The sequence below is a fragment of the Pogoniulus pusillus genome, chromosome 9, assembly GCF_015220805.1.
Source record: "Pogoniulus pusillus isolate bPogPus1 chromosome 9, bPogPus1.pri, whole genome shotgun sequence".
Lineage (NCBI taxonomy): Eukaryota > Metazoa > Chordata > Aves > Piciformes > Lybiidae > Pogoniulus > Pogoniulus pusillus.
In genome coordinates this window covers 14,823,763-14,837,630 of record NC_087272.1, presented here as the reverse complement: position 1 = coordinate 14,837,630, position 13,868 = coordinate 14,823,763, and the positions used below count along the sequence as shown (strand labels likewise).

General features: G+C 42.1%; 1 protein-coding gene across 4 annotated transcripts; it reads right to left on the bottom strand.

Moving 5' to 3' along the window:
• Positions 1-4,268: 4,268 nt before the first annotated feature.
• Positions 4,269-13,678, bottom strand: ERI1 (exoribonuclease 1). Of its 4 annotated transcripts, none has more exons than XM_064148616.1 (7): positions 13,407-13,525; positions 12,346-12,521; positions 10,908-11,118; positions 9,504-9,587; positions 8,749-8,858; positions 6,554-6,668; positions 4,269-4,673 (listed from the first exon to the last, which is right to left on the bottom strand). In XM_064148616.1, exons 1-7 carry the CDS (start codon positions 13,485-13,487, stop codon positions 4,431-4,433), a joined length of 1,020 nt encoding a protein of 339 aa, XP_064004686.1. In that variant the 5' UTR covers positions 13,488-13,525; the 3' UTR covers positions 4,269-4,430. The 4 variants fall into 4 exon arrangements, with proteins under 4 accessions (XP_064004686.1, XP_064004689.1, XP_064004687.1 ...); XM_064148619.1 differs by lacking the exon at positions 13,407-13,525 and adding an exon at positions 12,947-13,163; XM_064148617.1 differs by lacking the exon at positions 12,346-12,521 and having other exon boundaries at positions 13,407-13,678.
• Between the last annotated feature and the right edge of the window lie 190 nt (positions 13,679-13,868).

Below are 13,868 nucleotides of genomic sequence, written 5' to 3'. Positions count from 1 at the left end.
AATATAAAGAGAGGCAGAATCACCTGCAAGCACTTTATCAATGCAAGATCATTACTACCATTTGCTTCAAACAGCAGAAAAGCCCAACCAGTAATAATTTAGCCAGGAAAGTAAGCACAGCCTCCTGTATATCTGCAAGCAGCATCAAAATATGCACAATCAACATATGCAGTCATGACCACACTGAGTTAAGATTGCAGGAGCAGGTACTACACATAGGGCACTCCTGAACTGAGTGGCAACAGAGGAGACAGCTGCCCAAGCCATGTAATTGCATCCCTAATCAGAGCACACTCAGAGGTCGCCTCCACCACAAAGAGGTGTCTAAGGCTCTTGTCATTCCTTTGAAAAATCCTTTCCTCCATATGAGGCCACTTTGTGCAAAGCAATCACACTCTTTTAAGGAACCCGTTTCTGGAGCGACTTCGGGCTTCTCTCCCACCACACAAACTCCTCCAATTTAAAGAGAGCAGAAGTCAGCCAGTGGTTGTGAACACACAAAGAGCACGCTAGAAGGAACTGAAAGGCTTTTCTGCATCCATATGTGCAGATCAGCACCCTGTTTTCCATTGGAAGAGCAGGAAGGGCTTCTGAAATGAGCCTGCTCTCTCTTCTGGCCACAGCAACGTAGAGCAAGAAGCATGGACTGACCACCACCTTGATGCTTCACATATTGTTGTTAGGAAAATCCCAGCAAGATGTCACTGTTACCCATGGAGCTGCCAAATACGAGGTGTAGAATGGCCTTAGCTGGGCTAGAATGGAGTCCCTCACATTTAGCCTGTCTCAAAAACCTGCAGTCAGCAACTGCGTCTTTCAACATCTATCCTTCTCAGGTAAGACTTCAAGTTTCTTTTTAAAGGGACTGGTTTTTTCCCTCCAAGTTAAAAAGAGCATACCAGGATTACCCAGCACTTTCCAGGGGAGGCAAAATATCACTAACAGAAGAAAGAGGGAAAGGGAGGACTTAAATAAAAACCAAACAGCTTTGTGAACTGTAGGGTGAGACAAACGAGTAGTCTCTTAGCAAAGCTGTTGTGAAAATATACTGCTTCCACAAGTCGCCAAGAGCAGGGAAGGCCTGCAATGAAATATCAAGTGCTCTCCCAGGATACAAGAACCTCCACTCAAAGTGAACTGACACTTTAATGTAACTTCCACCACTGGAAACAGTCCCCAGCTCCTTGCAAAGTTAACTGTCAACAAAACATGGATACAACTGCCCTACAAAACTAAATTATTAAATTACCTTGCTATAAGACAAGCAAAGACAGGAGCAGTTTCTATGGACAACTGACTTGTTAAGGCTTGGCACTGTAGCTATACCTCAGTAGGAGGTTGGTGAACAAGCTACAAACTGTTGTGACCTCCCCTTCTGCATGCAGTTAGCAACATTTGCTCAGGCATTTCCTCACAGAGACAAAGTTTGTGTTCTTTAACCTGCCTGAGAAACCTTTTTTCCTCTCTAATGCAACCCCAAGATTCTGCGAATGCTGCTCGCATTTATAAAAACACACATTAAGAAATCTACTTCAAAGCACTCATGTTGAAATTGGCCTGCAAATCCTTTGTTTGAAGCTCACGAGTATTTTACAGAGGCTGTCTCTATGAGCAGTAGAATTGCTGAAGCACAGCTCCTGAAATGTGAAATAAATAAAAAAACAAAATACAAACCCAATGAGACAAACCTTTTTACTATATCAAGAGAGGTAACATCTGCATGGAGGTTTTCTCTGCATAATATGGAGACTGACAACTAAGAAACCAAGTCAGATTAATCATGAACCATGCCAAGATCAAGACCTCCAAGTGTGCTGTCATCTCATGTTTTATAGAGCGAATTCAGTACCCGACATGTTAATAAATGCCAACTTTATCATGATCTACAACTCAAGCAAACCAACAAAAAAAATTTACTTCATTCTGTCATTTCAAAAGGGCAGAATCAAAACATTCTGTGTAAAGAGCTGCAGTTTACAGTCTGACATGAATCCAAGTTAGACTAAACAGTACCTGTAAAGATTCTACTGATTTCTGCAACTCATGGATAAACCCCAAAACAATATTTAACTCTTACCTCAAAATACTTTCATGAACTTACTTAACAAAAACAACTCTGTACTTAAAATAAATGATGTAAAACTACAACTGTTCCTGTACGAAACATGTAGTATAATCTGTAACACTGCACTCTAGGCATAGTTATAGATCTGTAAACAAAAGACTAGCGACAAAGTCTATGACACTGCCAGCATCCCAAGTGGAGATCTGCTGAGCTACATTCACTTTTATCATAGAAACCTGCACCTCAGGGACTCAGAGTCAGGAAAAGAAAGAGCAAATTAGAGTGGTTCTCCACAAAATAGGGTACTATAGCTGGTATAGTAAAAAGCAAATGCAGAGTTAACAATTTGTACAAAATATAGGCAGGAATCTGTAAAGTTCAACTGAACTCTACAAGTAGAAGTACTACTTACTTCCATTAGAAAAAAATCATTTAAAAGCAGTTGTGGGTACCCAAATCTCCACTCCAGAATGGAAATTGCTTCCTTCCTACATAGGAAGCCACTGACAACTGACCAATACTTCTCTTCCTCACATGAATTTAAAACAGTTTCCACATTTCCAATCATGCAGTGAGAAAAGGGAAGCTGGGAGAAGTTTGATTATTGAAGCATTGAATGTTCTCAACAAAGCTTTATTAGAATTGTTTTTTGGTTGTTTCGGTTTTTTGTTTGGTTTTCCCTGAGAGTACATGGTACAAAGAATTGAAGGAACACAAGGATATCAAACTAACTTTTTTTTTTTTTTATAATAAAAGCAACCAAAAAACCTCATTCCAATTCTCAGAACAAGCCATTCTAATACAAAGCTGAGTGTGTTAATGTTGCCTTCATAAAAGCCCAGGGAGGTAAAGCAAATTAACACTTTGGCCTTTTAACTATCACCTTTATGGGGCCTAGGATAAAAGCTGAAGGAGTTAATAATTAGATGGCCCTTCCTAATAACATCATATTAATCTTGCCATGTTAGGTTTTGAGATAAAGGTGTAACTTCATGGTGGCACAGGTAACGAGAAGACACCAAAAACAGCTGAGCACCTCATTGCTGTCTACAACTACCTGAAAGGAGGTTGTAGCCAGGTGGAGGTTGGTCTCTTTGCCCAGGAAACCAGCAACAGAACAAGGGGACACAGTCTCAAGTTGTGCCAGGGGAAGTCTAGGCTGGATGTTAGGAGGAAGTTCTTCACAGAGAGTGTGATTTGCCATTGGAATGGGCTGCCCAGGGAGGTGGTAAAGTCACTGTCCCTAGAGGTGTTCAAGAAAAGACTGGATGAGGCACTTAGTGCCATGGTTTAGTTGATTGGATAGGGCTGGGTGATAGGTTGGACTGGATGATCTTGGAGGTCTCTTCCAACCTGGCTGATTATATGACTCTATGTCTAACTATTAACTAGAAGCTTCTTGCGTTGTTTTACGTAACAACCACATAGCATCAAACTCTTTACAATCTCACATGCTCTGAACTTATCTTTACTTCTAAGTACAAATGGCTAACAGTGCCCATAAAATGGCATTAAAAACAGTGCCCATAAAATGGCATTAAATGAAGTGGAGGTATGAATGCATCAGGAACAGAAGATCCTCAAAGTGAAAATCTGAAGAAGCTTCTCTTTTTAAATCCAGGTTAAAAAGAATTACTATCATACTGCATTAATGGAATTTTTATTCAGTGCTCAGCTCTTCTATTTGATGTAGCAGATAAACATACCTCTTAAAGAAAAAAAAAAAAAAAATAACAACAAAAAACCCCATAAAACCAAGAGAGCCAAGCCAACAAACCCTCTAAACACTACATTATTTCTCCTAGGCTTTAGAATTGATGAACATGCTCCCATTTCACCTAGATTTTGTAAATATTCAAACCAGCAGGAAGTCTTAGAAGAGTGCCTTATCAGGAAAGGCCAGCCCAACTACTCACTATTTCAGTTCTTCCAGCAACGTCTTATTTGTGTACAGTGAATAAATCAGATGCTAGATATCATCAGAGCACAGCATAGTGAACAGGTATTACCCACAGCCTGGGGTGGAACAGCAGTGCACAGGCCTTGTTGATCTTTGTGGGTGTTTGAATTAACTGATCTTAAAAGCTTAACATTTTGCCTGGATTCTGCATACCAACCCTACTGCTAGAAAAGCTGCAAACAGCAACAACGACAACAAAATTCAAGATTTAAAAAACAACAACCCATAATGCTGTAACACAGGTTTCAAAGAGCAAAGAGCTTCCACGCTCATCTTTATTTCAACAGAGAAGCTTAGGTAAGGTGCTTTCAGATTCTGCATTGCAGACAGATTGGTAGAGGTGGCCATTGAACAGTCTTTCAGCGGGTATCCCAGAGCAGACCCTAAGGCAGATTCTCTGAACTGTTAGTTTCTGTATCGAGGCATTTGTGGAGCAGGGGCTCCCTCTAAGGGGGCCGAGGAGGACACTGTCATAAGCTGTCCAGCATGCATTCTCTCATTCACCCGCAGTTCACAGCCATCCTGCAACATCCTTACAGCTATCCTTGCAATGTTTTTCGAGTCATCAAGCCCGCTGTGAGGTCTCCCATCATAATTCATCCCCAGCTTTTCCAGCATGATTGTCAGCTTGGTCTGATTCCTTGGAACCTGATAGAGAAAATGAACCACATTCAAGGACTAGGTTCTGCATCAAGTCTTTTTTTATCTAACACAGTGCAACAGAAACATGCAGATTAAGTCTCCTTAAGTCACGTATAACCTCCATGTTGCTTTTGGCAGTCCACTAACAATTTAAATTCAAAGCATCTTGGGGAGACAGACACTCTAATTGTTACAGAGGAGGCACAGTCAACAGGAGTTTGCCTAGGCCCAGGATAATCTCAAGAGCCTCTCTCTGTTACTAACACCAGGCTCAAGATGTGCCAGTGCTGGCAACAGCGGAAGCCATGGCCTAGCTAGGGTTAAGAAGCTGTATAAAAATAAAAAAAAAAAATCAACATCCAAAGTGGCACTGCAGAAACAATCAGAATTTGAGGTTTGTTTTAAATGCCAAACAATTAACGAAGCACCAGTCTCCTGATTCTCACTGACACCAAACTTCCAGATGCCTCCAAACACCACAGTGATGCCCATGTTTATAAAGATGGATGACCAACAGCTACATGAACGCAGAAGCAAGCTAAACTGCCTTAGCTTTGAAAAGTGCTACACCACCAAAAGCCCTAGGACCTCACTTTGGAAAGGTCAATGTAAAAAAAACAAAGGGGAACACTTAAAAGGAAAACTTTAGTTTGGTCTCGTGGTGGTTGGAGGTGGGATGGGGGAAATGTGAAACATGACAAGTTCCAGGACATTGCACCATACTACTGGATTAGCGAGGCAGAACAGTAACAACACAAATGCCAAAACCTGGCAATATGCAATTCCAGTAATAGCATCCACAAACTGGGCAGAGGAAACATACTGCAGATTGCAGGATATTCCACAGGGAAGTTATGACATCTCTTGTCCTTATTTTATCTAGTACTTAACAGATTCAACAAGAGCTCAGCATGGCTGAGTACTTAACAGATTCAACAAGAGCACTGTATGACTATAAATGCTACCAACTTTTCAATTTATTAACAAAAAAAAACAAACGTAAAAAGAAACCAATTCCTTCTAAGTTACAATTTTCATTGCCTTTGATGAAAAGCACTCACTGCTCAGTAAAGAAGGGAAAGGAAGGTATGTCTAGGTTAAAGCTGACTAACAAGACTATTCTGTGCTCTAGCGTGTTTCCAGCAGAAACAGTCATGCAAAGAAGGCACAATAACAGAGTGAGAAATGGAGAAACCCTGTAGGATTTTCCAGCACTGAGTAAAGCATTTGCTCTTATAAAATGTTAGGGTTTTTTTGTTTGTTGTTTTTTTTTACTTTACATTTATTATGAAAAAGCTCTTCAAGAGAAGTTTGTCAGCTAGGCTGAAATCACATTAAACAAGTGGTTTAGTGCAGGCCGATTAGGAACCTCCAGTAACACACTTTATGGTAATCTGACAGTGAAAGAAAGCAGCAATAAAGTCCAGTACTGAATCTGATGCTACTTTAGACAATTTGATTCCACTGCAGATATGCCCTAATATCTTTCTCTGTCCCCACTACACTGTCAAAAGTGGAGATATCTGAAGGCAGTGCTGCAAATTAGTTTTTAGTGTATTACAGGCAAATGTAACTGAAAAAGAGTCTGAACTACTTTAAGACACACTTGATCTAAGAGCACCGCTATGACATTTTTAGACAATCCTTAATGGAGCATCTCCTGATTCTTAAGAAGAAGACTAAAAACAAAATGCAGATTATATGATCTTCAATTAGTAAAGCAAGATCTGGGCGTGACACACGTTTCTAAATCAGGCCCCAGGCAAGTGCTAGTTTAAATACCGTGATTTTACACTACACGAGTGAAGACGACACACACAGCAGGACATCCCAGACTTTTAAATCCTTTTTTCCTTCCTGCAAGAAAAAATACAGTCTGTACAAACCTTATAGAAGTTCCCATATGATTTGCGAATATTGATCCACCTTTTGGCAAAAGAAGGGTATTTGATACGACTAACACGGCACTGGATGTTCAAAAATTTACTCATGTCCCAAGATCTTAAAGAGTCAAGAAAGAAAAGAGAAAAACATTAGTAATATAGAATACAGACGCCCTGCATTCTAAATGCTGCACAGGTGTTTCCAGTGGGCAGTAGAAGAAAAAGAGCTTGAGAAGCTCTTTTGCTACAGTCATGGTAAAGAATGTTTTTAATATGAACTTGTTAATCATAGGGAAAACAAAATTACATGAGCAAGATTTTCACTAGGATGGTTTCAGATGCAGGATGGTTAAAACAACAAACACCATGCCAGCTTCACCTACCACATCTACTCCAAAACCTGCCAATAAACTAGATGTTTACACAGCCCTTGGGGAAGCAAGTGACACCTGCAATTTTCCTGATTACTTGGGTATGCATGCATCTCTCTACTTAACACAGGTTACTGGAACAAGTTTTAAGAGAAGCAGACCTTTACGGAAAGAAGAAACTATAACCCTGTGCACTTCTAGCCTGCCCTTCTGAAGAAAGCCTTCCCAACATGTCTGCAATCTTCAAGATAAAATAAAGCCTTTTCCCCCTCTTGAAACTGTCTACACAATCTCACTTATATAACTGAGAGATTTCACTGCACTTATTTTCCTAGAAGCATTTCACTGAGTGGATTCCTCTAAGAAGGCAATTCCAAAAACATTTTAGGCCCCATAACCTAACGGTTGTGCATCAGTTTTGCCTTAGCATTTTCTCAATTCACAGTTGCCTCCAAAGATAAAATCATAGGTAAGAAATTAGTCAAATAGCAGCATTTGCCACAGTTTCTTAAAGTTTAAGATGGGCACGGAACTAAACTGTACATCTCAGTTCTTGTGTATTAGCTTTTAAGTGGCTTCAATGTTCACAGATTTCAAGGATGCAAGTTCTGCACTGCAAAAGACAAAAGACCTGTGATTTATGTTCATTGTCTAAAGTTTCAGACTTTAAGGAAAAAAAGTCTCATGGACAAATAAAATTTCCCATTTAAAAATTTAAATTGGGTTAAAGAAGGTTTTGTTATGTATCCAATAATCTTTTACAATACATTATTTTTGAAAGCACTCGTATTATAGACTGGAATATTTATCTGGTGTGTTTCACTCGACAGAAGAGTTAGGAAGTCATATTAAGACCATTTGCACTCTTTTTTTCCATGAACTTCAGTTTTGTTTCGGGATTCATCTCCCTTTGGTTTGACACAGCCATTGTAACAGACCAGCACAGGACTCCCTTTTTAATCCATCAGAGCAGAAGACTTACTCTGGACAAACCACAGGCATAGCAAAATGAAAATCCACAACTCATCTCAACACAACTAATGCTAAAAACTCTGTACTGCTTAAAGTCCTCATTTCAAGAGAGGCAGGGAAGCAGCCATGCTTCCTGGTCAGTGCTGTATAAGGCACAGCACAAAGAGGATCTTCCACTGTGCAACAAAGCTGAGATCACAAAACCAATGCTGAATCCTGGATATAGCTAGATCTCAAAATTTATGTTCACTTTGCAGTCATTACAGGACTTGACTTTCCATGCAGACCTTTAAGAGGATAAGCTCATGTGGCAGTTCCAGGACTAAGTCAATCTCTCACAAAAACCTTGTCAGAGGTGGGACCCACCAGAACCATAGTTTTCCAAGCCAAAGAAGAGAGCTTTCTGTGCTAGCCATTTCTCCTAGTTCAATAAACAGCATAATCCATTGTTGCTTTCTGGCAAAACATGCAGGATGTATTAACAGTAAGAACACAATCACCACCTATCACTGAAAGTTGGATTCAAGTGAGCATGGGAGCAGCTTAGAACTAAAAGTGCAAAGCATTGTTTTCAGGTGTTATGTACTATATGAAAACCAAAGGTAAAGAGAGAATTACAAGAACAAGATAAGACAAAAAGTCTACTCAACATTATTTAGTTGCATGCAGAAAGCTAGGGAGGAAACAGTGCCATCTAATGGATATAAACTTAGTTTCAAATTGTTTAGCTCAGCTTTCCTGGTTTTCTCCAAAGCTAAAATGACAATAAACCGGCCAAACAGCATTGTCATGTTCCACCTCTACCGACATTCTCACGAAGGTTTAGATTGTGTTGAAGGTTATATAAGGACTTACCCATCTGTCAACATGCAATAGCTGTACTTGGTTCCCAGTTCTCTTCGTCTCATCCACTCTACCACATTCTGCAGAACTTGAGGAAATGTGTCAGCTTTATCAACAATGTCCTAAGAGAACAACAACAACAAAATGTATTTTTTCCGCCCCAAAATGAAGAACTATATGGACACACAGGCGCTCACTAGCTCACTCACTTGACCATTTGGCATCACAAAAATCTTTACAAACAGGTTACAGATTAAAATAAGCAAGACAAATGGAAAGATTTTTCTAAACTGGAAAAAAAAAAAGGCACCACAGAAGCACGACAAAAGGGTCAACCTCCAAATGCCATCAATAAAGTCAACAAGGTTAGTCCTCTGTTGAACTTTGATTAAAACCTTGGAGCTTGTTTCCCAGGCTCCTTCTCAAGTCCCTTATTACAGGACATTGCCACTGTAAGACTATAAACCCTTTAAAAAAACCCTTAGATTGGAAACTGATGCAACTCAAATGGTGCTTTCCTCTGCCAAAGATTAAAGTTTTCACACATACATTCACTTTGTGATCCATTTCCCTGCAGCCCATTACAAACACCTAAATTTAGACCAACTTGGTGAAATAAATTCTGTGATAATTGGGAGAGGGGGGAAAAGCAAGGATTAAGAAAATAAGCCTTAAAGAAAAAATATCATGAAAGATTATCTGTCTGAAAATATCAACACCATGCCCTTATTAGTATTTTTTCCTGAACAAACAAAAGTGCAGATTACCTGTGTGATTCCTGTCAGACCAATACAGAAGTCTGAAAGCTTGGGATTAACTTCTGGCTTCACATATTGCTGAAAGGTATCCTCCTGTAATAAGAGAATCAGATACTCAGCAGAGGCACACTATCTAGCAACTTCCTTACTCTGCCCATGCCTGAGAGGCAAGCAGTTGTCACTTGCTCTCCTGGACACATAAAGGAATGTGTACCTCGCCACCCAATGTGAGCATTCTGATTGGCCATCATGAGATTTCCAATGGGACAGATAATGTTCCAACTGGAACACGTCCTTTGTCTCAGCCCACCAGCACCAAAAAGCAAGGATGTGGATATACGAGGGGAGAAGGACAGACTGCAATACAGGGGAGGATTTGGAAAAAAGAGAGTATGAGTAAGGAATAACGAAAGGAGAGCCATGACCAAAGCCTGATGATTATGAGGTGGTCTCCAAAGGCTCACCTGTAATTCAAAGGTGACAAGAGGCCACACATCTCAGAGGCTGCATGCAAGTTATCCATCTCTGGATGCCAGCCAGGCAGAGATAAAAACAATGACCTCAACTCTGGGAAACAGAGCTACAAGACTGAGGACTACATGCAAGTGTCATGGACAAAAGAAAGCTCCATATCCCTCCTGCCATAAAAAGCCTTTTAAACAGAATAAAAAACATGATGCTTCCTACTACTTTGAAGGCAATAAAACAATCCTGGTAATCTGTACCATTCTCTCTGCAGCTAAATCACACATGCAGCTACAGTCTGATGTAGCATAACAGTGATTACTGGAAATCCTCCACCTCTTATAAGTTCTCTCTAAACGAACCATTATTCAGAGGTTACACAGCAAGCAGCTTTTCCAAAAAATCTGCATTGAAACAGAGCACTTGAGGCTGACAAATGCTTACTTAATATGTTCAAAATCAGGTTACACAACGATCAATCTGTCAGACACATTGTGCAAATAGTCAAGGCCGTCAAGAAGCAGAGTTCACTCAACTCCACTTACTAGACCTCTGCATTAATCTCTTCTGCTGCCTCACACAGGACCACAGAATTTGCTAATTTTTGTTCATGAGTCCTAGAAATAGACTTGTGGATCTTAAAGCAGAAAAAGAAGTAGAGTTGTGTGTGTGAGGGGGTGTGATGTTGAACTCAAAGTTCCTCATACCAGTTATGGGAGGTAAGAAGTAAACAGCAGGAGCATGGTTTATCTCAAGTGCTTAAGGAAAAGAAAGTAAGTTTTGTCCCTATGTAAGAGGCACAGAGGACAAGTCTTTATCAAACAAACAAACAAACAAACAAACAATTTTAATGCAGCTCAACATCGATCTAAAAACTAATCTATAGACTTTCTGCAGTGAAGAAGTTACATAAAACAACAGCGTATTGACAGTAATTATGTCACTTACTATTTCCAAGGTACGTGTGTTTAATAAGACAATAGGAAACTCAATTATTTCATGTATGAATTCGGGTGGGTTTCCTTCTTCACATGTTGCTTCAAAGTCAACAACACAGATGTAATCATAGTAGCTGTCTCCATTAATGGGTTCCTTCTGCATTAGCTTCTGTTTCTTGTAATAGTTTTTGAGTCTCTTTTTCAGCACATCTTTCACTCCTCTAAAGAGACAAGGAAAGTGACAAGGATCACACTCTCATTACTTCACCATTATAGAACTGAAGCTATATTTAACATTTGAGAGTTCATAATTTATTAGCCTCATTTTGAACATCAGCACTCAGGAAGTTTGAACTTGACTTTACCATACAGTTAATACTCCATTTTGTGGGATAATGCAGTGGCTGTGATCTCCAAATACTTCTAGATGTGATGTCTAGGGGTATCGGTACAAATCTAACTTCTTTTGCCAAAAACTTGAACAGGTAACGCTAAAAATATTTCCTTCTGAGGAGCTAAATTCATTCAACCAAAGGAGGAATTAAAATAACAATGCAGCCAGAACTGCTGCAGACAGACAAGGTGGAAGGCTCCACATATAGTTGTTTTTTTTTTTTCATTCTGCTCAAACGAGTCTATCCTTTCCATTTTCCCACTCCTCTCTGAACATCCTCCTCCCTACACACTTCTTTACAAAGCTAGGCTTCTCCTTTCAGATTTCCTCTCACCTTTCGTATTCCTGTTTCCTCCAGAGCAGTAGCTTCCCGCCTTGCCAACTCCCCATCATGACCACTACTTCCTCATTACTGTTGCAAACAAAACAAGACTTTGTTCTGCCCAGCTGAACTTCTCAACATCTCAAGTTTGTCTGGCCACAAGACGACTAAAAGGTCTCACAGATCATTTCCCACAGAGCAGGAACTACTTTCACTTCCTCCTCCTCAGCACAATTCCAGTTCACATCATCTCACCTATTCAAAACCGCAAACTCTCCATCTAAAGCGATCTGTCCTCTGCATTGATTAAATTCCACACCTTCTCACCACTGAGGTTCTAGCCAGTATTGGACTGGTACTGGCTAACACTAAATAAAAATATCTATGTTCTGAAGCACGTTTCTACATACTGGAGGTCTGCAGCACCATCTGAAAACCTGTAGTTCTTTTTTCCCCTCCTTCTTGACCAAAATCACCTAAGTCCCCTCTGTACATGCTTCTGTGTGTCACCAATTCAGACAGTGCACATTTCTGTCAACACATTAAGCAGTTATCACAGGCACTAACTCTACAACAAAAGCTACGTCAAGACTGTACGTAAAACAAGTGGTGTTTGGTGGTGTCTGGTTTTCGCTTTGCCTTTTCATGTTGCAGGGTGTTTAAAAACTTTACAATTATCATCCTTTCTGGCTCCAGTGCTCTCAGATTAAAAGATTTACAAGTCAGCCTAACCTGGTTTCAAGCTTGAACTCTGCAAGTTTACTTCTGAGTTCCTCTCTGGTCATCCTGTTGATACAACCATTGGTTATAGCAATTTCTTTGTAAACTGGATCACTGAAGTCATTCGAACTGGCAGTTGAGTTTTTCCCATTCTTTTCTTGATCACTGATCCTATGATATTGTCTACCCTAAGAGGGAAAACAAATCTGAAGGTCACTTAAATAGTCACAAAGAAGAAACTAAAGCATCCAAATTTACACATCCTTTTGGCACCAAACTGCAGTAAACATCGCAACAGTTTCACCTGTCATCAAACTGCGTGAACCAGCTTACAGATGGGTAACAAAATCACTACTGAAGCCGGAGGTGAAACACCCTTTTCCTCCTCACATCCATAAAATTCAAACGGAACAGAGGGGCCCTAAGACACACGTCCAGTGCCATGCCTAGCTCTCAGAGACGAAACCTGCACGTTTGTCCCACTGTCAACAGAAAGTTACGCATCTGGGACGAGCTGGCAGAATCCTGACCAGCACAAAGCAACACCGCCATTACCCACAATCTCTACTGAGGCACAGAAACAAGTGTCCAATGTGTGTACAGCACACTGCACCTTAAATTGGACGGAAAAGTAACGGCACTGAGCGCTAAGCGACTATCTGCAGCCTTTGCAGGACAAGTACACACATCCTGGGCGCAGGCAGAGGGCCCTCAGATGCACACAGGAAGCGCTTCCCCGCTAAGCCAGGCCCCGGTTTGCGCGGGCAGGCCGCGATGGGGCAGGCCGCGATGGGGCAGGCCGCGATGGGGCAGGCCGCGATGGGGCAGGCCGCGATGGGGCAGGCCGCGATGGGGCAGGCCGCGATGGGGCAGGCCGCGATGGGCCCCGCCGCGCCGCCCCGGCCTCAGGAAGCACCGAGCAGCTGGAGCACAGCGAGAGGAGGCCTGAGGCAGTTACGCCGCGTACCGCCATAACGCGCCGGGAAGAGGCCTCCGCGCATGCGCGCCGAGAGGCGGCGGGCCCGGGGCAAGCGCATGCCGCCCGGCGCCTCCCGCAGCCCCAGCGCACTCACCGGCGAGCAGACGGCGGGGGCAGGCGGCGCCGGCGCCTCCTTGGAAGCAGCCTGTGCGCAGTTCTCCTTCTGCTCCTCCATAGCAGCGGCAACAGAGAGGGCGGCCCGTGGGGGGCGGGGAGAGCACGGGGCCCGCCCCTAGGCCGTGGGGCGGCCCCGCTGCCGCCGCCGCCCTCCGCGGGTCGCAGGAGGCGGTGCCCTCCGCAGCATCCGAGGATCTCGCCGCCCGTTTTTGGGATAAGATGTCGTGGGCACATGGAAGAAGAGTTTCAACAGAAGAGCGAGCCGCAGTTGTTGGAGCGGGCGCAGAAGAGGCCGCAGAAATGGCCACAGGGCTGTGGCAGCGCTGCTGTGAGGCCAGGCTGTGGGAGCTGGAGTTGCTCAGCCTGGGGAAAAGGCTGCAGGGAGACCTTTTATAAGCCTGCCAGTACTTAGAGGGGGCTTAAAAGGAAGATGGGGGAA

What these genes read in the sequence shown, in the direction of transcription:
- ERI1 (XM_064148617.1), bottom strand. Translation starts at nt 13,663, where the DNA reads ATGTGCCCACGACATCTTATCCCAAAAACGGGCGGCGAGATCCTCGGA. An exon ending in ACACACGTACCTTGGAAATA is followed by an intron (nt 9,588 to 10,907) that starts GTAAGTGACATA and finishes CTCTTATTACAG; the next exon opens with GAGGATACCTTTCAGCAATA. An exon ending in CATATGGGAACTTCTATAAG is followed by an intron (nt 4,674 to 6,553) that starts GTTTGTACAGAC and finishes TTTCTCTATCAG; the next exon opens with GTTCCAAGGAATCAGACCAA.